We start from the raw sequence: 23,983 nt of genomic DNA, 5'->3' as shown, positions 1-23,983 counted from the left end.
GGTTTGTGTGTGGGGCGGGGGGGGGGGTGTTTACACACATATATGTTCACATGCTGGACAAAACTTAGCCTGTCCCCTTAGATGGAGAAGTACTCATTACTATATTCAGTGAATTGCAAAAATATATTTTGTGGGTCTTACTCATACTATGGAAAAGCTGCCCTTGAGGGATGTCTGAGTCCTTTATATTGCCTGCCTGTTGACTAAAATGTTGTCCCCCAGCTACTATAACTAAATATTCCCTTTGCCACCTATAGGTTGACTAAAAGCAATGAAATCAGACAAATGTCCTCATATCTGTTGGATACAATTTTAGATCTTAGAACATATCACATCACATTAAAGTCAAATAGGAGTAAATATCATTTGTGTACCCCTTTTCCTTCTCTTTTGGTTACTAGATGCTACCTTTTTACTATTACCCCAAGCCTCAACTCACCTGGTTACTAGGCCAACATCGTACAATTGATCACAGAAAAGACCGTCTTTGAAGAGCTGTGCAGATTTTCCCACAGAATACATGAAACGTACAACAAACATAGAACTTCAATGATGACGATTGTTGAATTTACTCTTTTTGAAGCAGATACTATGGTTTCAATGGATGTTCTTACAAACATATTCTGCTTTGATTGCTGGATATATCTGGCCACATGATCAGCTGGTGTAATGTGATATGGTTTATTAAAATTGAGGCTCTGGCCTTCTCATTTGACTGAATTCCCAATGTAATATCAGCAGGGTATCTGCTTAATAAGTTAGTGTGCCTTATAATTAGTGATGATTCTCCAGATGGATGATATTACTGATTACGGGTTGAATGTGTTCTAATGAGGGTATTAGAAATGCCCAACATTGACATGGCTCCTGATGGAAATGTCATCACAGAGGCATTTGAGAGGAGTAGGGAATGACTACTTTATTCAACAGAATTACGTTGAATCATTTGACCCCAGTACTCTTTCCTGCCATGGCAGGGGGTCGGACGAGATGATCTAATCAGGTCCCTTCTGACCCGACCAAGTGACTGTAGAATGTGTGTTGTACTTACTGCAAGATTCAGGTTCTTTGACATTATGAGCAAGAAATGGGAAAAGGTGAAGAGGACACTCTGCTTGACAGGTTAATTTGTCTCCCTTGTTATGCTTTTGTTGTTTCAGGATGATTCTGATGTCTCCTGGGGCTTTGATTGCAGCTTGCTTATTTTGGAAACATTCTGAAATGGAAAATAAAAGAAAACTATAGTGACAGATAAAGTCTGGTGGGGATTTGTTCTTACTTCGTATAATGATTAGGGACCTACCTAAATCACGATTTCATGGATTTCACCCATGGGTGGGGGGAGGAGGGAAATCCAGAGTTGCTCAAAATCTGCAAAAAAATTAATTTAAGAAGTTGGGGGTTTTTTAAATCAACTCTTCCTTTCCCAAGAGGGATCACAGTCCACCCAGGAGAGAAAGGTGCCACACGGTGGGGTGACACAGAAGGGGCAGCAGACAAGATGGAGGGAGCCCCTCCTCTCTTCCACCCTCCCTTCTGGGCCTCTCCACCACTCAGCACTGAGGGTCTGGATGAAGGGCAGCCAGTGGTGAAGATGGGGACTGCCCCATCATCCTTCCTTCCTCCTGGGGCCTCTCCATCAATCAGTGCTGAGGGGCAGGGCTTCTCCACCAATCAGCTCTGAGGGGTGGGACCAACACAAAATGCCTGTGAAATTGGCTCTTTGTGCTGGGACAAAGCCACAAAAATGGCCGTGTCTCACCATGAGTTAGGAAGGTTAAGAGTAATGATGATCTGTGCTCTTTGGTTCCTTGTAGCAGTCTTGATTTCCATAAGCCCTGGTACAGTAGTACTTCTCATGTACTTATCAGGGAGTTTTCTGGTTGTAAGCAGCACACTGGAAATACTTTCTTTAACGTTTTCCAGTTGAGGAAACAATTTCATCCTCCTTTGACTGCCATTCAGGTCAGTTGCTTCAGGTACATTTTTAACCACTTATAAAAGCACCAGTAAAGGACCACTGTAGTAGTTAATTAACCTATTTTGGTGCTAAAATGCTTTGTAGGGTCCATTCCATCTCGGGGAGATGTTGATTCTATGCATGTCTCATTTGAAAAGGTGATGATGTCCTGGATCTGCACAGAGTAACCATGCAAGTTTAATGATCAAAAGGAATGGCTAGTGTTGTTCAAATTGATCAAATTGATTTTTTTTAATGGAAGCAGAAGACTCATCATCCACATCTCTGTTCCTATTGTTTGCATTTGTTTGTAAAATGTGCAAAAGGAAAACCCTCTTTTCCTTTGCAACACAGAAAGCAAAACAAAGTGAGGACAGTGGTCTGTGAGATTGTTTAAAACAGAAATGACCTCAGTGGTTTCAAACCAAGGCCCAATCCTGTTTTGTTTCCATAATCATGAACAAGAATATAATCTATAACAAGGGTGTCAAACGTATCAGGAACAGCTGTCATGCGGCTGGTCCACAGGCTGGGTCAGGCCCAGAGACCAGCCCCGCATGCCAGATCTATCACAGACTGCCCTGGCTCAGGTGCCTCATGAAGTACAAATCCCAGACCTGCAGCATGGGGTTGATCCAGTACACACAATGTGGTGCATATGGGTCAATTCTGATACCAATGGGCCTCATTGTGGGCTAGATGATAAACCTCTATGGGCTGGATCCAGCCCATGGACTGCACCTTTGACGCCCCCGATCTACAGTATTACATGTATTTAATCTTTAATGTACTAGTAAATCAAACATACTGACTCACTAAAAGAAATCTGAAATGAAGTATTTTTACCTTATCAAAGCCAACTCTGGTTGAACATAATCTGCATGAAATTTTTTGATATTACCTTAATGAAATGAGAAATTGAAAATTATTTCTTTCAACTGTGAACTGAACATTTGCACCAAACTTAATGAAACATTAAACAAAACTTTATTTTTCTGATAGAAACTTTCCCATTTTTTTTAAAACATCTCTACTAGATCCCTACTTGATGTCAACATTTTAATTTTTTTAAACCAAGATGCCTCCCCTGCCCCTATCCAGGAAAACAAAGGCTTTTTCTGGGGCGGGGGTGGGGGAGAGCTAAATCAATAATTAATGCTGCCTTGCCTAACCAAATCAATTTTTTTTTATCTTAGGAAGTTCAACTCTTTTCTGTCTGCTTAAATTTCTGCAGCATATTACAGGAGCTGTAGTTTGAATGCCTCCTTTCTCCATTTTTCTTCTCTGGGTAAGACTACCTAAATCGACCATACATCCCATGATGAGCAGTGAGTCATTTAGCAAAAAGGAGACACCCTGGTGCATTATGAGAACTAGATTTTGGCAGGAAGCCATAATGGAGCATAGAGCCCGAGGCATTCAACTGAAAAACCTCTCGTGAAGCAGTGCAAAAGTAGAGGTTGTCAAACTAAAAATGTACCTGAGTCAAAACAAAACATTTTGATATCTAAAAACTTCTGACAATTTCTATTCTGGAAAAAAAAAAAAGTTGACATTTCAACATTTTGTCTTCAGTTGGGGGGAAAAAACACAAATGTCATTCTTATTTTTAGTACCTTTGCATATGCAAAGGGGATTTTAGTAACTTTGATATGAATGGGAGTGTAGATAAAACCCAAGAAAAGGGTAAGTGTCTTAATCATATTATACATGGAGAGAAGATTTGGGATAAATCTTTAAGACAGTATCAAAAGCAAACCTAACGGGTGAAAGATAACTAGACAGAGTCATGCTAGACATAAAAGGGTTTATTTTCAGAAAATGAGGATCGCTGGACCCACTTAACAAGAAATATGGTGGATTCTCCTTTACTTGACATCTTTAAATCAAGGTTGAAGGCCTTTTGGAAAGATATGCTCTAGTGTGGCTGGAAATTATAGGCTTTCTGAAGGATTTATTGGCAACAGTCTATGGTCAGTATTATGCAGGAAGTTGGATTAGATTTTAATATTATTCTCTTCGGGCCTTAACCTCTATGAATCTATAAAATAGGGCTTCTTGAGGACTGGCCACATTTTCTATCTATCTATCTTATCTGAGCACATTTCCTCTCTAGGGAATTATTTAAACCAAGATCAACATCTTAATTATTTTCAGTCTAGATTCTGAAGATAGGCAATTTTTCATCAGTGTTGCACGGCACACAATAAGAAGATATATAGATTCATAGATTCATAGATTAAGGGTCGGAAGGGACCTAGTAGATCTTCTAGCCCGACCCCCCGCCAGGGCGGGAGAACAACAAAAAACCCCAAAAAGAGACAGGACTCAAATGAGTCCGGCCAGGTAGGCATCCAGCCTCTTCTTAAAGACCCCCAGGGTAGGGGCCAGCACCACTTCCCTTGGATATATTTTAAATAGAAAAGTTTCATGCCACTTGGCCATATAAGACTTCATATACATACATTAAAAATTATTCAAAACTATCTTCTACATATTCCTTGATATGAAATAGCATTCTGGGCTAGGCAATGCAATCATTAAATACTTGTCTGGCAATCACACAAATTTATTAATTCCCTTCCTTCATTGATTTAAACATATTAATTAGGAAAAAACCCACGCCAGGAGCTGAACTCCTGGTCTATATGCAGTTTAATAATCATTGTACCATGGTGATTAGAATGATTATGGGGATACTGTGAAAAATTCATTTGCTGAGACTAAGCCAACAACTTTGCATTTGTGTTGAAAAACAATTATAGAGCGTAATTGGGAGCCATGTAATAACGACAGCAGTTATTTCAGTGATTGATTCCTAAATTAAAAAGAGCTGGCAAACTGTGTCTCAGTATATCCTATGCTAGAAAACTGAAAGGAGAACCAAGAGCCAGAGAGCAATGAATGCAAGCAAATTATGGCATATGGCAAAATTGGGATGCAGAGAACTTCATAAAAAAGTAATGGATGGACAATCAGCAAAGTCTCTGCTCATTCTGACAGAAATGCAAAAGAGAGAATGGCAATTCAATGGTCAAAATCAGTAACAACTGGGAGGCAGGAAAAATATTGATGTTCGACCATTGCCTCAAGAGTTCTTAGTGTTAAAGCATTCATGAAAGAGAAGGCAGAGATTGGCGGAAGTAGGTAAATTATTTAAAGCTACTAGAATTTTCTCATGGAATTCTATTGATTTGATATTTGATCAATTACTTCTCCTCTTTAAAAGCATACATCTACTTACATACATCCCAAGTCATGATTAAACACATACATCCCAAGTCATGATTCTTGTCTTTGCCAGTACATTTGTGTCAAGATTCCTGTTGCAGCCTGCAAAGACTATCTGAAACATCCTCCATTCACAGATATTCCACTCTACTAGATTGCAGTTGGTTTATATCCAGTATTTTGCAACACATACCAGGCCAAATCAAGTGATTGATAATGAAGTTATGTCAACTTACACCAGCTGATAACATATTGTCCCAAATTTTCATTCCTACAAATTTTTAATTTTTCAGGCATTGGTTAAAGGTGCAGAATTTTGTTTCAGGTTGCTTGCCATAGAAGCAAATTCACCTAAGCTACTATCAATACCTGGGGACCTTATTTTGGTAGCTAATTGACAACTGATGCTTACAGAGTGGTCCTACACATAATTAAAAGCTATAAATCCTTTCCTTTCCCTACCCTTATACAGAGTGCTCCCACAAGGTCTTCTCCATTGCTTGAGTCATGTATGAGTTCTTTGCATTTCTGTTCCATCTTAGTACTATGCTGTAGTTGCATTAGGAAGAAAGTAATAATCACAGGAACATAAGTACTTCTCTGCGACTGGCTTTATAACCCCACGGCTTCAAGCAGCAGCTTCTGGGGCAATTGCATTCTCTTAGCTTTGTTGTGTTAATTCTACCCTGACTTAAATAATGGTGTGGTCACGAGATTTTTTTCCATCTTACAATAACTAATATTTGTTTCCTGTAAAATATAATGTTTATTCTGACATTCGTAAACAACTGTGAAATGTTGCAGACACAATCCATTTTCTACTTAACAGCCTAACAGAGACGAATCAGATTTAAAAATAGCAGCACTCTCATTATTACATTATCAATCTCAAAACTAGCTCTATAAAAATCTCCCTCTGCTTTCGTCTGTCCTTTGAAGTATAATCCTTTCCGATTTATTTCTCCAAATCATTTCTGTAACCAAATTTATGACATCACTTGCAAAAACGGTAAAACACTTTCAGGTACCATTCATGTTATGGGGGGGAAAAATGCATCTCCAGTCAAGGCATATTTTGTACTCCCAACTGGTTGGATAATTTAGTCTGTGTGAATAAGTTATAATTACCTTTTGCAAACAACTGGTAACTAATGTGTAAAAAAAAAAAGTAAAGGTTTTCAAAATAATGGAAATATTGGTATTGTTAAAATTAATATAAAAAACAGCCAGCTGTGAAAAATGGTATGATTCTGTGATATTTAACCACATGTTTATTGTTACAGGTATGCTACATCACACTATTTAAAGATAAATATGATTAGGCTCTGTAAATTATAAGCATAATTTGATTTTTTTCCCCTCAAAGGTGGAAGCAAAATGGCACAGATATTGATCTTACCATGAGTTATCACTACAGGTTGGTTGGAGGCAGCTTGGCAATCAATAACCCACATAAAAAACAAGATATTGGAACATACCAGTGTTTGGCCACCAATTCATTTGGAACAATTCTAAGCAGGAAGGCAAAGCTTCAGTTTGCATGTAAGTTGGAAAGATCATATTTATTAGAGCCTTATTTTCAAGTTAATTCTGTATGTGTAATCTAATTTATTGGACAGTTAAAGTATTACTGATGACTACATTAAAAGACTTGGGACTAGTGCTGAGACCATTTTAAGTAGAAAAACCAAAAAAAACCCACCCAAAACCCAAATAAGTATTAACATGAAAAGCAGACATCTAATTCCTATAGCATTCAGAGCACAACAATTATCTATATACACTGAACAGTTACAAATGATGAATGTAAATACTCCTGTTTACTAAAAATGCTCTTTTTGTTGCCCCCAAAAGGGCTCTTTTCTTGGTCAGAGTGCTCTTCATTAGTTATCTGGTTGCATACCTAGCCACAGGTGGGGGAAAATGGTCGCAAAAGGCTAGGCTTTACATTTGCTGCAGCATAATGAGGTCCAGCAGAGTCATGCAAATGTCACACCCGTAATTATCTCAGTGACATTTTGTTACATTAACAGACATTTAGTAAGATGCACTCTCCTTCCTTATTATATACTGTGGAAAAAAAAACGTTGTTGTGCTTTGATGAAATATGCCATATTTCACCTAGATTGGCCCAAGTTGAGGTTTTTGCTTTGAATCATTGCAAGCGTGATTATTTTAACCCCCTTTTTTTCATTTCCTCGCATTTTTGTGTTGTGACTAAATTCTGTTGATGCCCTCAAAGAAAACGTGGAGAACCACACATTTTATTCCACTCATTTTTCAGTCTAAAGGTCTGGGCTGTCTGTTGCTGGGAGAAAGCAATTGTTTTCAAACCTCATTAATAAAACATACATCTAAAGCCAACCTTGTGTCACTATTTCAGACACCAGCAAAAATATTAATTATTAATCCTGTTCTATTTCTCATAGCAAATTTCATGTCACAAAGGTTATGCAAAGGAGACATTAGAGGTCACAAGGGTTCACAGACTCTCTTTTAGTACAGCTGATCAAATGGTCTATCATTTGTACCATGTTTCATCATTTTTCCCATTGAATTTCTCAAACAAAGGGTTTGCCTCTAGAGCTGGTCAAATGGAAACCAAATGTTGCTTCATCCTGTTCTCACTGCTCTTATATTTGCTTTCCTTAAATATTTCTGCAAGCAACATTTTTTTTTCCATGATAGATGAATACCAGGCTGGGCGATAACATTTGTTTTGTGGCAGAACTAAATCCCTTTAATAGCAAAGCAGTAGCAGAGCAGCCATCTTATTTGGGGGCGGGGACAGTGAATGAATAGCAAAAGCAGGGTAGATCAGGAAGGGAACTGGAGAATGAATAAAGGAGAAATTAATGAGAAGAGAAAGGAATCAGGAGAAAAAAAATTGGGTGCACAAGAGGAACAGAGAAGGAACAGCTGAAAGGAGCAAATCCTTGCCCATTATGTGCATACTTCTCAGACGTTCTTGTAGAGAAAGGGACTTGAACTAACAGTCCAGTGTCTGCCTATGTCCTTAGACCAACACAGCTACAACCTACAACCCGTAAATCTGAAGAAGAAAGTCCTCCGTTTGTCATCAGCTGAGATACTGTCCAGGTAGGAGGAAACAAACATCCATCAGGGGCCTACCAACAGGATCCCTTGAATGGTGCCAATTATCCTCTTCTGAGGATTTCTAAGAAGGCTCCTTTTCACAGACCCTCACTGCAGTGTGAAGGGGAAAGAAAGAGCTACTTCCTAACAGGAGCCACCTCCCAACAGGAGCCTAAATGAAGAAAAGAGGGGCTTCATTTGAAGGACTTTTTGGGTTATTTGCTTTTTTTAACTTGGAAGGGGGAAGGCAAAATCCTCCTCACTTCTGGGCTATGGTTGCATGATGTTCTCCTACCGCTGTTGGCATAAATAATCAGTACCCACACTTAAGAGGAAGATAGCTGACACACATTGATTCCTTGCGTGGAGCTTCTGTTTGAAGTAATATCTACTGAAATAGTCCACTGACACAAAAAGAAAAGTTCATCAGGGAATAGAAGAGAAATCCTAGACAACATTTAGCCAAAGAAGTTGAAAAGGTAAGAATAATTCTGAGAAACAGCTGTAAAAAGGGCATATATTTCCAAGCTCTGCCACAATAATTTTGGTTTTAGTGGTCTGCGCATGCATATGATCTGGGAGTAGTTTACGCACAACTAAATTACTTGAGAGTAAACATTCCCAGGCAGGCGTCTACACGTGCAGGGACTGGGAACTCATGGAAGCATCTGCTCCCATGCCTGCCGGCCCTGCACTAGCCCCCTGCAGCAGCCAGGGGAGCTCTAGGTTCTCCTTGGGTGCTAGCCCAGAGGCTGGCAAGGAGCATGGCCCAGGATACAGCTGTCTTGGGGTGGGGGGGCTGGGACACTGCTGGGGGCAGGCTTTGCCACCAGACTCGAGGTGGGGGCAATCTTCCCATGCCCCAGCAGCAGGAAACTCCTGGCCCCAGCTCCCTGATCAGGGGAAAGGGACTTGGAAAGAGCTGCAGGGGAGGGGAAGCTCCCTGCCCTGATATGCTGGTGGGGAAGCTACCAGCAAGCCCCCACCCAGCTGGGAACGCACTGCTAGCTGTAGGTAGGAGTAGTCTCAGAGACTCCCCAGTCATGAAGTCAGGGCTGGGAGCTCCCTGCTGATAGGGGCTGGGGTCACAGAGCTGGGTGGGGAACAGGCTCTCCAGCCCCTGCCCTGCAATCATGGAAAGGAGGCATTCCCCACCGGGCTGGGCGTTCATTGCTAGCTACTCCACTGGTGGATCAGGGGTAGGGGCCTGGGACCTGCCCCACTCCTGCAGCTTTCTTTACCCTGCACTTCAGTCACTCAAATTGGTGCATGGGGCTGGGACCTGCTCCGACCAAGACAGTTGCCAGGCCCGCTTCCGCAATTACAGGGCAGGGGTTCCCCACCCACCTCTGTACCTGTTCTCCACCCAGCTCTACAACCACAGAACTGGGCAGAGAACAGGTTCCCTAGTCCCCATCAGCAGGGAGCTCCCTAGTAGGATTGTTTATCAAGGTCAGAACCATGTAGATGTTTTAATCCTTCCAAGCTACAAAAGATCCCAGCATTAAATAAACACCATTCCACCAGAAGCACTGAACTCACCAATAGCTGCGGTCCCTTGGTGATATATCTATTTGTGTATCAAGCAGTTTGTTTTACTTAAGGCCCCTGTACCTAAAGGCAAGATGTGACGTAATGTGCAATGAACACCATCCACACCACCAGCCATGCTACACTTGCAGGTCGGGAGGTGTGATTGTGGGATCTCACATTACATCCCATCATGCATTATTTGCCAGTGCAGGGGGAGCCTGGGATTGGGACCAGGCTTCTCTTGCACTTTCAAGAAGCAAGGTCCCGAGCCTGGGAGTTGCTCTGAATTGATCCTTTCTTTCGCTGCGGTGATCTCCCTACTCTGGATGCGCCCAGAATCCCTGGGGCCAGAGGATCACCTCATGGGTGATCCCCTTACCCTAGTAGTGTGGGAAACCCCTGGTACTGGCAGATCACCATGACCCTCTGGCCCTGGGGCTTTCCCGGATCCACAGGGGAGAGGGACCACCTCTATAGTAATCCTCTAACCCCGGGGGTTTCGTGCACCCTCGAGCCTCAGGGATCATGGCAGCCATGATCCCTAGTGCTCCAAAGTTTCGTGTTGGGCCTGGTGGACCCCTGCAGATGGGAACCCTGTCAGTCTCCCCTGCACCTGGGAGCCCAATGAGCTGTTACATGTGTAAATTCAAGCCAGATAATAACCAGTTATACAGTTAGTATACACTTTCAAGGCATAACTTTATAGCTGCGTGCAGCTTTTTATTGTGTGATAGCTACTTTGCACAGGCAGCTGATCTCCAGTGAATTGCACAACAGCTATAACATGCAGAGGGGACCTCAGATTTCATATTCATAGGGATGTACTTCCTCAGGCTTCTTCTGGAAACTGTTTGGAGCACAGATTATCAATTCCTACTTGTTCACAAACAGATAAATCAGCAAGTACCAGACAACATTACAACTACTAATACAACTATGCTGGAATATTTGAGAGGAGGCAATAAATTGGAAGTGGATCTTGATTTCAGATAGGATATTATATTGCTAAAGGCAGTAGCAGGAACTTGCATCTTTTTCCTTGAGAATCAGAGGACAAGTAAAAATGTAGTGTACAGATTACCTTATTTCCACATGCAGATGAAAAAAAGTGTGATTGGGTAAGGTAGGTCCTGATTATGTGGTCCTGAACCTACTTTAAGAAAGAAAAAAAGACAGTGACACTGAACTCTCTCTCAGATAAAATGGAGAGATGCATAGGCTAAAATGCTTGATGACTACAAAGATGAGGATTTAAGTTCATTTCATTTACTTATTTTCCTCAGTGATAGCTACATCATAGCCTCTTGTCCTTGTCGTGACTGCTCAATTTTTCAGCGTGTTCAACCTCCATCCAGTGACAATGAGTGATATAATTTGCTACAAGGGTTTTCTTTTTGGCATATTTGGAACCAAAGAAAAGAGGGCTGAAAACTGTGGTACAAAATACTGTAATAACTCATAAAAGCAAATGTCTTGGGAAATTAATTACTGACTTTTCTTTGTCATCTGGAAACTAAATCTTAATACCACTTTACACTTAGTACACTGAAGTCAAGCAGTTCACTTCTCATGCCAAGGCACTACAAACATCAATGGAGGATTAGGGAACATTAGGATTATACTGTTGTTTTGGGTCAAAAAATAGGATCAGGCCCTGAACTTGTTTTTAATTTGGTCAGCTTACAAAAGTTCATGTTTCCAAGAGGGAGAGAGCTTGTTCTGTTATATTTTGGCATAAAATAAGGAATAACCCAGTTCTGCTACCATAACAAAAAGAGTGGCATCTTGCAATACAAACAGTAATACTAATGTCAGGGTCACTTAGGCCCTGAACCTTCAAACTGCCCCTGTGTGGACTTTAGCTTGAGTCTAGAAGAGTTCAGGGACCCAAGACCCTGCCTTAGGAGTCTATGGAGTTACAAGTTGAAGAATTTGGGCCCCAATATAATACTACCAAATACTCAAGTCAAATCAAGTCAGTTCTGAAGCCGCTGTGAACATTGGGGCACCTTAGATGCATCACTGGCGATTCTTTGGGAAAAGTGACCTGGTGGTATCTATCTCCTCTCCAGGTATGAATGGCTGGAGGTTGCTCCTCTGCCCTTTGATAAGTCTTGTTTTTAGTCCTTCTGGATGTCCATACGCCCTCCTCACTCAGGCTAGCCCAAGTGGGGGCACCTGTTTAGTCACTGGCAACCCTACCATGGAACAGGCTGTACTGGTTTATGTGGTGCCAGATAGTGGAGCAAGAGGCCTGCCCTGATGGGACTACTGGATATTAAAGATGATGTAATCAGATCCTTTATACATAAATAATAGTAATAGGAGGAATTGTAATGATGTTGTAGTAATTGCTACTATTCTAAACATAATTGATTCATATTGTTCTTATTCCCTAATTTCACACTGCACTCCATTTGTTTCCTGTATCCACCTGTTATACCACATCCTAAGAGCCTTTCTGGCAGAATGTGCCTTTTTTATGACATGCATTCAATTCCTAGGACAATGAGACACTGAACTCTGATTGAAATGGCCTCTTGGGTGCCTGATTTGAATAAAAAGAAATAATTCTAATAATACATAATGAGACTCAACCAAGCTTCTTGTTTTGCAAAGGACCTTTTAGATGCATGCCTCTCGTAAAGGTAAATAAGGAGGGAATTATATTGCAAAGTGTTGCTACTCCAAGCATCTCAGAAAGTCATCTTCAAACTTGTTGAACATATATTTATTGCATCTCTCTACATAACTTGAGATGAATACATTTTTTCCTCCAAATTACAAGCTCTTTTTTTTCTTTGAGAAACAAAGCAAGTGCTGCGTGAGATTAGAAATATACCTTCAGGTTCCACTGGAGTTTCATGCTTATACACCATTAAAAACAGAGCTGTCAAATGAAACTGCAGGAGGAATATTGTACAGGAGGAAGCAACATAGATTATTAAAGCTACAGGCTGAAAACAGCATCAGTGGGAGAAAGCAGAGTGCGAACATACGGATGCTGTAGCCGGACACACAATACGGCAGTGCCTATATTATTAATATTTCTTGAGGAAAGTTTGCTTTTATCTTGAATAGAAAAGATGATAAAATATTCCCCATAAATAAATTAAAATTAGAAATGGCATTACAGCTTCAAGTAGTCAAATGTGAAAAAAAAATTTCAGTAATTAATGTGCAGCTCTCATCTTGATAGGAGCTAGAGTGAAACAGTTCAGATCCAGATCTGGATTATCTACTGTTTTAAAGTTTCAAATCATGGATTTTGTTCTTGGCCAATTATAAGAAGTGGGTCCACATCCAATCTGCATTCTGACCCCATTTCCAAGCTATTCAGGGCTTTCCTTTTAGTATTCCATTTATTGCCCATCATTTATGAGACTAATTAGCCCCAGTGCAGAAAGCCAGCACAAGCCCTTCCATAATCCTTAAATCCTGATTAAATGGAGCCTTGGAGAGAATAATCTCAAATAGTGGTCTAGTGACAGGGAAGAACAGTGCAAAGAACCATTGGATTTAAAAAAGATCCATCAATCCCAAAATATGCAAGTGGTGCAGAGGCATTTCAGTTACTGTTCAAACCAATAAGATAGAGCGGTAGTTAAGTAGTTCTTCTTCCATCTTCCCCAAACTTCACAGTCTCAAAAATTAAAGGAATAAGTAAGAAAATATTTTGAGGGGCCCAGCCCAAATCTTGATGAACATTAAATTAGCCACGGGTTCTACGCAGCACGTTATTTTCCAACTCAGAGATTTAAGATTTGGCACAGGCTCTCCCCACTTGAGCAGTTTTTTTGGATTCTTATGTTTACAAAAAGGAGGATTAAAAATGTCTGGCATTGGCACTGTCTAGGGACCTGCTGTGCTACAATCATTTCCTTGGTAATGCTGCCACCAGAAAATGGTGTTTTTGGAAGTGTCAGAGAGTCAGTAAAAATAGCAAATTAAGTTCTGTAATTTCATTGCGAGAAATACCAACAGACAGTTCATAGCAATGTAAGAAAACCCACAAGAGGAAAAAAGCATCCAAATTCATAGAAGCATTGTGACCAGAGGAGTGGGCATTTCTCTGGTACTGCGGTGTCAGGATACATTTTTGTCACGCATATTAATTGCTTGTTTTGCATGAAGATGTCTATTTTTATGAACGAGTATCATGCAACTCGCATTTAATTCCTTAAAAAAAAAAAAAGTCATAAAGAAGTGTGGGAATGCTGCTTCAACTAGAATGCTTTCCCTTGAGTAGCAGGGATTTGCTTTAATTATTTCATCAGCTTTAAGTAAAAGTAACTGCATGTAAATAACTGGTCTTGAGGGAAATACCCATAACCAGCTGCAGTAAAATAGTCTGTCCATGCCCATTATAATTATTCCTTTATGTTTCCAGACATGCGTACAATACAAAAAAATACAAGCATATTCCAGAAATGACAAGTTAAATAAAAATACAGTGGAAAAGATGACTACACTGCAAAACAAATTATGTGCAAAAATATCATTCATGACTATTCATAGAGATTGAAAACAGAAGACCAAATATTATTTAAAACATCCAATTTGTCAGGGATCTTAAATGAGATTCTCTCTAATACATGCAAATCACTCCATCACGTACTCCATCACTAATCAGGGAAGCAATGATGATTTCTATTTAATTCAGATGTATTTCTTTGCTGTGCAAAAGTCACTTGCTTGTCACAAACCTTAAATTTTTACTTATGCAGTCAAAGAAATAGACAAAAACTTTAATTCACATGAAAGATTAATAGTTTTCAAGTGAAAATAGAAACCTTAGCTACGTTCAGACAGCCCAGCCACAGTTTTTTAAAATTTTTCCCCCCGCCAGTATTCTATGGAGAAATCCACTTGTAAATTAAGATATTTTTCTTGGCATTTTGGGAACAGATTGAGAACTCATATTCCATTTGATTCCTCTGAGTCAGGTGCTCTTCAGTGTGCAAACAGCATTGGAAGGTGTAATTCTTGCAGAGAGAACAACTCACGTCCCATTTTCTTCCTCCCTCCTCTTGGCTGAAGGTAGGGTTGAGTGCTGGCAGACATGCCTACCACCAAAGTTTGGATGCAAATGCTGCAATGGGAGTAGTTGCAAGAAATCTGGAATTCCCAAGTGCCCTAACATGTTGTTTGCCTGAATGTTGCAGGTGTAAAACACAAAATTATATCCTGTGTTAAGGAAGAATAATAGAGGCTATTGCCTCTCCAGAACACAGTCTGTTCTGCTTTAGAATATATATGCAAATCTCCATTCACACTTAACCCTTTTAGGAGAAGAAATTAAAAGCATTCAGGTCCATTTAGTCTTTGCTAGATCATGACAGTCTCAGGTATTTGCAAAACTCTATTAGAGTATTTTTCTATGAGCTGCTCAGTAAGCATGAAAGCCCACTTTTCTTCTGATTACTTCATCATGTTGTTTACCTTTGACTGCACACAAATTACATGAACATCACAAAGCAATATAGCATGCCTCAAAATGTCATAACCCTTTTTACTTGTACCGTATGTTTTGAAACAGAAAATGGAAAAATCAATGCAGTTAAATCAGATCAGATATTCTGAACTTAAGAAGTCTGAACATGCATGAATTTCAGTCTAAATAGCTTATACTCTTCTAGACTGCCTTAATGTTATGCTACTATGCATGTGCTGAGATGCTCTTCGCAATTATTACAGCCACTAAATCTCTAATCACAATATAATATCTACTGCTTTGTCAGCTTTCAAGCCACTGATTACCAATTAATTACCCAAAAAGGTTTGCATACTGATCAGCCTATCTTCCCGTATTATGTGACCCAAAATTATTACAGCATGTTTTTTTCCCTCAACAATAACTGTATGAATTCTTTAACATATCCAGTTTTGCCCTCTGTGAGATTTCAATTTTCTTAAAGGAGTTTGGAAACTAAGTTAGTTTTCAAAAGTGACTTCAGACCTTAGCAGTCCTATCAATGTAGTTATTTTGAGAAATGTTACCTTAGGTCTCATCCTGACCTGGAGCCTGCGTATAACCAGGCCACTCTATGAACAATGAAACAAGTAGCAAGGAGAGGAGGTGAGACCTCAAGTAATGTCCCTGGTCCATAACAGCAGCAGATTCCTTTCCAAAGTACATTGAGTCTGTAGTACTAGCTAATGGTTGGTGGAGCCAAGCATCCACTCATCCATGACCCTTTTCTGCCCACTTCTCAATTTCCTATGAGAAGACGAGTATAATCTCCCATTTTGAATTGCCTTGTCCTAAATGCAATGTACTATATATTTAGTATGATTTAGGTTGTACAGTATGCCTTTAAAAGTGATCCCATATCTACAGCAGAGAAGCACAGTCTCAACTTTCTTACCTGTATAAGACCAGGCACAATACAGTTCAAATTGGGCACATCCTGCTTTGATAGATCTAATGTATTCATCCTCAGAGAAACCACAATTCTTAAGTGCCACCCGTCCAAAGCAAAGAAAGATGCTTTGCATCCTAAATATCATCCAAGGCTTTTCCAAGTATATAGTTGGTTCAATAAGAAACATCACCAAAAAAACCCCCAAAAAACTTTGCCCTCTGCAATTTCTCCCAGGTGAGGAAAGCCCAGCTTGATGCATCAGAATTCAAAGCAAAAACCTGAGGCGATGCTGCAAACAAAATACTTAGAAGAGACCTTGCTTTTGACATCTGTCTTCATATTATTAAAACTGTTTTATAGCCCTAAATTCCCTTTTGGTTCCTTCACTATGATTGGATACTCAGATATGGCAGCTACGGCGCAGTAAATGCATTCTCCCATCTGTGGTTGAAGAGGCTGTGTCCAACAACAAGAAGTGAAATTATCTAGATAAATGTGCCTGGAGCTCAGAAATCCAACTCATTATGACCTAGAAACAAAACCCATAGCTTGGAAAAGCTCTACTCAGGAAAAAAAAAAATGAAGAGACTCACCTGTTTATTAGGAGAAATAGCCGTAGCCACTCTACCCCATGCTCCTTTTTTGCAGTGGTTCATTCTGATCAGAATTGACATCCAAGTCCTTCATGGAAATGGCTTCAGAAGTCTAAGAAATCTTTTCTCCACAACTATGTCCTCCTGTTGCAGCTACTTTCAACAGGAACAATTAAACTATAAAAAACTGATACACATTAACTGGAAGATCTCTTCAAGTTGCTATGATAGGGTGAAGTGGCCTTACAATGAGCATAAGTCACATTTATATTTGCTTTCAGCCCATTTCTGTATTACCAGATTGGAGCTTAAATGTGACAATCAGGTCCTAAATCTATAGGGAGAGGTCTGCAATGCAAGAGACCTTCTACGAACTGAATTTGAATTATTCAGCTTACTGCTATATAACCAAAAGCTCCCATTACTTCCCAAATTAAATGTATAAACTTACTCGACTTTCTTTGTGCTTTCCCTTATTCATTTCTTCCCAGAGGTTAGAAGCTTAAATCTTGAGAATAAGAGGGAAGAAGCTAAGAGGATGTATTGAAGTAGTGTGTTAAAAGTGGGCCTGGCCACAATTCTTTTCTGACTTAGTCAGTTTTCCTTTGGTAAAATTTCTCCCTCTGGGTTCGCATGATATTCTGAGAAACTAGCATAGATGGCTCAATCCACATCTCTCTCTCGACAACAAGCGTGCCTAGTGCTGATGCTATTAGCTTGGGACCTCAGGAGTCCTTCAGTATTCTACTCCGCCAAATTATTTCTGTATAGCCCTGAACAGGGAATGTAGGATCAAATCCAGAAAAGGCCTTAGACTAGGGCGGTGTGAAGTTTCAGTCACTGATTTGAGTCAGCAGAGATTTGGCCCAATTCGGTGGCTGAATCTCCGAATCTTTCCGAATATCTCTGAATCAATTCAATTCAGAGACATTAAAGGGTCTCCTGATTCATTTCAGATTCAGAGATTTGGACATAGACACAGCTTTAAATGTTTTTTCTATATACCTCAAGGTACCAGGCAGCTCGTGAATGCTGAGATGCTAGGGCACGTGGAGCATCCCACAGGACCACGGAGGGGTCCCCAGCGCACTCGTCAGTGGACCCAGAATTGGACCAGAAGTACTTCCAGTCCACTTCTGGGTTCACCGCCAAGCATATGGGGGGCAGGGGGGAGCTGCACTCATGTGGGATGCTCCATCTGCCCCACCATCGCAGCATTCAAAAGCTATGCCTGGTACCTCGAGGCATGTAGAAAAAACACTTAAAGCTGTGTCTATGTCCAAATCGCTGATTCTCAGAAACAGCATCAAATCTTCAGATTCAGCCAGATTGAATTAGTACAGCGATACAAATCAACGAATCGAATCACTGTTCCAGGGTCAGGCCAAAACTGAATCTGAACCAAATACAGCCCGTTTCGTACACCCCTACCATACACCCACAAAATGGGACTTCAGTAAAATGTAGATGCTTATGCCCAAAGTTTAAATCCTAACTTCTACCAGCTTCTACCTAACCCTGGAGTAGCTTAAATTTCCCAGTTTTTCTTAGAGTTCCTCTGATACTTTGAATTTCACCTACAAAATGTTAACACCTCTGTTGTTAACAGGGTTGTTGTATTATCAAGAGCCAGAAACTAGGCACTGTTAGGGCTTAATTGATGACTATGACATACAGACAGTAGTGGGCTCTGTGGAAAGTGCAGTTGTGGTCACACTCCTTCCATCCTTCATGGAATCTGGGCCTTATTCACTATCTGCCCTTGCTTGTAAAGCAGGGATACACCACAAAGAGTTGCAGGGACCATCAAATATGGTGAGGTGCACAGACACTATGGTAATAGGGACCATAAGCAACTACAGATTTTTTTTTGAGTATATTATTTACTCTACTGTAATTCCTATATTAGTGTTTATCTTAAATCAGTCCATCACAAGTTGTATTGGAGAAGCAATATGTGATTGAGATATTGTTGGTAACAGAACATCTCCAGGTCCCAGAGCTGTTAGATTCTGATTGATAAGATTTAATATTTTTGAAGGGTAAAACTAGTCTCTTTATTTGCAGTGTGGGTGAATTTCCTTTTTATCTGTCTTACTTTCACTGCAGACAATATGACTCAGATTCCAATAAATTATTGAATGCAATATCCACAATGTCCACATGAAGTTTTTTATTATTATTTTCTGTTTGGAATGAAAAAAATAAAAAGATAGAGGATTGGAAATAAAAGGAAAATCACATCAAATTTATGACTGGCTCTTTGAATAAGAGTAATGAAATTAGTTTATTTTTTGCTTATTCATTCTTGCAGCTCAGGCTAACCTTCCTTAATATCAATTTCAAATACATAAAATAGATCTCATTTATTCTATGGTTCATGTTCACGGGATAGAAAGAGTCATCATCATAAATAGTTTTCATAATGAAAGTTAGAAAGGCCACAAACTTAGCTATTCAATGTAAAAAGGATCAAATCTGATATAGAGAACCATGTTTTTCATTGCACTGTAAACTTTCACATCTTATTAAAGTGAATTTAAGAGAACCTGTTGATAAAAGCCATACCCAAAACCTAGAGATGAAGTAAAATAACATAGTTATGGTTTCTTTGCACAAATCACTCAGGTGAATTCAAGAAAATTTCTATGCCCTGATGACACATTTGCATTGCACCTGGACTCCATAAATGCACCATAACCCCCAGGGGAGAAAAAGGTGTTGGGGGAGAAGGGAGGAGAGGTACCAGTTCGTTGTGCATATGTATATGTATATACTGACAAACTTGGTCTATAAAGGACACACAGAAGAGAACAATTCAAGCTAAGAGTTACTGCTTTTGCAGAAATAAATATTTTGCCACAAGGGGCCAAATGTATCCTTAGGGTAACTTCATTCAAAGTCACTGCAGTTTTTTTGGAGATTAATTTGGTGCAAGAGATTTAGACTGTGGAGGAAAATCTGTTTTTAAGAACATACCAATCTGGAGAAAACTCATGCAGACGGCAAAGCAACTCTGCGATGACAGGTGACAAATGGACTCTGAGATGACAAGCAAGAAAACTGCTCAAGAACATAAAATATTAAAAATATATTTCTTACTATTTTTTCCTTTTGAGAAGGTCAGTTCTGTGGATATGGCTTTGGCCTCTGGATGAAGTTTGGAGTAGAAGCCCTAGGGCTCCATCAATACTCACTAGTCAGTACAATTCATCCTTGCTCTGTTCTGAAGTGTATTTTAATATTTTATGCTGTTAACTTTATAGATGAAAAAAAGAAAGCCACAAAAATAGATGTAAACCAGCTTGTAGGACATTATAGCATGTGTATTTCTGCAGTGTGTTTCTTTGTTCATGAAGAAAAATAGTAAGCCAGTGACAGCTTCCTTAACTTCAGTTGTAGTCTTCTCCTGTTTTATGGCGTGTTAAGTGATGAACAAAATTCCAGATCCAATTTGAAAACTTACGTTACACTAATGCATCTTTAGTAATAACATTTTAGGACAATATAGTCTCACTTCTAATTACATTTTTTTTTGTAGTTAGCAGAAAGAGTGAAATAAAGTAATGATGAATTACTCAGTCCTAGGACACGTAGACTGGTTCAAGTGGTCAGCTAGCCCAGACATTCCAGTTCAAGCTAATGTGGAAACCCAAGAGAAGTCTGGGAATTGTCTTTTTCTCTATCTTCCCCTAATTACTCTGCTATGACAACTTGAGAGTGGATTTAATTTGAAAAGAATAGGAGAAATAGTGTACAATGGCCAGAATTGGTATGTCTCTTGGGGGTATTATTTGGGGGAGTAAGGGTTGAATACCTTCTGTTAAAGAGAGGCAGAGCGGATCTGTGTTGTATTCCAGGTGGAACAATAAAAGAAGAGCAATAAATATCATACAAGCCTTTCATTCTGTCCCTGTTTAAATGGGACACACAAGAATTATCTCCCTGATAATTCATAAGAACCAGCATTGAGTTACACTGAGTATTCAAAAGCTACAGCTCTTGTGGCAATTAAAGATCATAATAATGATAATTTGGAGACTTATATACCATATATTTCTGAAGGGAACAGAACAGTTACTACTGTATAGAGGCTCTTTAAATGTTTAGTGGATAATTCAAGGATATAAATCAGAGTGGAAAATGCTAAGCAGCTTTTTGGCTGTCTTAATTAGAGATAATGTTGCTCTTAATCTTAAAATTGAATTTATGCAAAATCAATGGGAATGTAAAAAATTAAGATTAGATGGTGTGAAGAAAGAAAGATCAATAGTATTGACATTGCTATCACAATGTATAGACTGCTAAAGGATTTATTTGCTAAGTTTACTCTACTTTTTAGAGTTGTTAAAAGTGCTGTGTACCCAATTAAGTTTCTTAGCAAGAAAAAGATCACCATGTCCACAGCTGTGATATGTAAAATATGAATCTGTTGCACCAAAGTAGCTAGGATTGAATGTCTTGCCAGGCAATTTATTCGGACTGTGGAGTTGCGGAGTCACAGGTGGAATTAAGTTGGGATGGGTGGAGGTTTTTTCACCCTTCATGATAAAGCAGGGATCCTGGTTTTCTCTGCTAAAAAAAATCCCAATTATCAGTTTAAAAAAAAGTAACCTAACTGTTGGGGAGAAGTACAGCATTACTGTAGAATTATTAACTGCTGTGAAATGCATGTGTAAATGCTGACCCAGGCCTAAACTGCACCTGGTCAGCCCAGGCAGCAGGGGGTCAGACTCCTGCCTGCTGCCCAACCACACAGCTACACATAAAAGTAACCTAAATTCCACATTTTTCCACAATTAAAATGAAACCTCTCTCTCTCTGGAATGTGGAATTTAGGTTACTTTTTCTTAAACTGAAAATTGGGATTTTTTTTTTTTTTTTTTTTAGCAGAGAAAACCAGGATCCATATATAGATATAGATATCTAGATATCTCTATATACAGTATCTATATATATATATAGGTGTTAATCATCAACAATACCAATCAAAGTACTGTTCAGCTCAAAAAAGGTAGCTGTAACCTCACTGGCATTTTTGTGCCAAAACTGTTACATAACACAGAACAAACTGGGCATGCTCAGGACTAAAGGTTAGGCATTACCTTATGCTGGGTCCAAGGTTCACAGCCTCTGGAACCTTCCATCTTACAGACCCACTGAGTATGTGCCACCATTAGTCAGGCCAGGGATGTTCCGGCCTGTGGCTAATGAGTGGATTAATTAGCTCTGCAGTCAAGTGTCACAATCTACACATGTGCTGGTATTAGGGTATAGTAAATTAATTAACATGTTGAAGACAGGACTGTTGGGGAGAAGTACAGTATTACTGTAGAATTATTAACTGCAGTGAAATGCATGTGTAAATGCTGACCCAGGCCTAAACTGCACCTGGTCAGCCCAGGCAGCAGGGGGCCAGACTCCTGCTTGCTGCCCAACCACACAGCTCCACGTTTGGCACTCTTGTGCTCCAGCCATCCCTTCTACTGCCCAACGCTGCCACCCGGAGCCTGGGGCTAACCCCAAGAGCATGCTGCCAGCCTGGGTCTGCTCTGCCCCGGCTCAAAGTGCTGCTGTCCTGAACACACAAGTGAACCCAGGAGCAGTATACTCTGGCTCAAACAGCTCTGGAATGTATCCCTTGGCATTAATTGCACATGTAGATGCGCCCAGTGAAGCATAACACTTCCGGAGCCCCTGTTCCAGGAAACAAAGGGCTGTGCCTGAAAAAAATGTTTGTGTTGGAATTAAATAGGTAAGGATCCTTTCTTTGAGATGGATAGGTGCCATCTTGGACAACAAAATGGCAATGGAATTGGGGACCTCCACAGCTAAAAGCAGGAGATTGACTAATTGTAATGAAGAACCAGGCTCTCAGCATAGGGCTGTAACAAACTTGCATCCTTTTTACCCATAACCTCATTCATTAGTAGGTTATATGAAATATTAGTATCATAAAAAACTTAAAGTCACAGATAACAAATCCCTAAGTGCAGATGATAAAATCTTCAACAAAGATTTCTAACAATGGGCTTTTTCTGAAAACTGCTGAATTCAGAACTTTTTTAAGTCACATTTCCCTGGGAAAAGAATTGCATTGTGATACACCTTGCCCAGTTACATTGACCATTCATAATATTATGCTCTATAAAAAGAGAAGAAACTGAAAACCATCCTGATGTATCACAAGTAATCACATCTCAATAAAAATGTGGGGGAGAAGCAGTCTATTGATTTTTCCCAATGAGCATTTCTAACTTGTGAAGTGCTCTTACTTCTAATGTCTTAGCACTCATTGTATTGTGCAATAACAGTCTATAATTACAAGTATAATATTTGGGATTATGTAATGACAAAACATTTATGGAAAAAAAAAATCAAAAGTTCAAGAAAGCATGAAATTGCATTAATTCAGATGAACTGTTAGTAATTATGCAAGGTGATAAATTGGACTTGCTCTAATTGTCTGTAACAAACTCATATATTAAAATCCTCTTATTTCCTTGTTTGCTAGTTTGTAATGCAGGGTGTCTGGATACTCACTCTTAAAATGAGCTAATATCTTTTTAATGATAAAACACACGGTTTCCCCTCCTCCCTTCTGGAAACATAACTGCAACAAAATATCATTTAAAAAAACACTAAACACCTCTCCAATCTTCATGCACTCTTAATACAAAGTACATCAAGAGTTAAAACTTGCAAAACCTACTTTGTTATAGTCCCATACTTAATGTCTAAATAATGGTAAGTAATAACACGTCTAACAGGACCCCAAAAAACAGTGCATTTGCTAGGGTCATGGACAACTTTCCAGGGCAGTTTTGCAGCCTGAAAATATGCATGAGATCACAATATAAGCTTATGTTATTGCAGCAGTAGCAAGATTATGCCTTGAGCAATTCCTCTATAAAGCACAGTGCCCTGATTTGGTGGGATAATTTAGTGATCCACCACAAGATCGGTTGTCGAGTCTTCTCTCACTTTAAACCAGCATGGCATCAAATATTCAGGAGACTGTCTTCTCAGTCTAAGTAATAGAGACAAAAGACTTATTCCATATTGCTGTGTCAAAAATAGAGTGAACTGAGATGAATAAAATACTGCCTTCCCAAGCCATGGCCCATTTTTTAAAAGAAAGTATAACTATAACTAAACCTTGTTTGGATCCGATGAGATATTTAAATAAATGGTATCTTAAAAAT

At 39.5% G+C, this 23,983-nt stretch overlaps 1 protein-coding gene across 2 annotated transcripts in view; it reads left to right on the top strand.

Annotated features, from left to right (window-relative positions):
• CNTN6 (contactin 6) overlaps positions 1-23,983 on the top strand; it is a 260,433-nt gene that overhangs the window by 107,030 nt on the left and 129,420 nt on the right. The window contains exon 4 of one of the 2 annotated variants that reach the window (XM_019504720.1): positions 6,609-6,733. In XM_019504720.1, the coding sequence (XP_019360265.1) occupies positions 6,609-6,733 (125 nt within the window). Of the gene's footprint in view, positions 1-6,557; positions 6,734-23,983 lie in introns of both variants that reach the window. The other variant, XM_019504719.1, reaches the window with a different exon arrangement.

This window comes from Gavialis gangeticus, unplaced genomic scaffold, assembly GCF_001723915.1.
Source record: "Gavialis gangeticus isolate Ggan-Ray unplaced genomic scaffold, GavGan_comp1, whole genome shotgun sequence".
Taxonomy (NCBI): domain Eukaryota; kingdom Metazoa; phylum Chordata; order Crocodylia; family Gavialidae; genus Gavialis; species Gavialis gangeticus.
The sequence above is the reverse complement of the archived record's forward strand: the minus strand, read 5'-3'. Positions and strand labels throughout refer to the sequence as shown.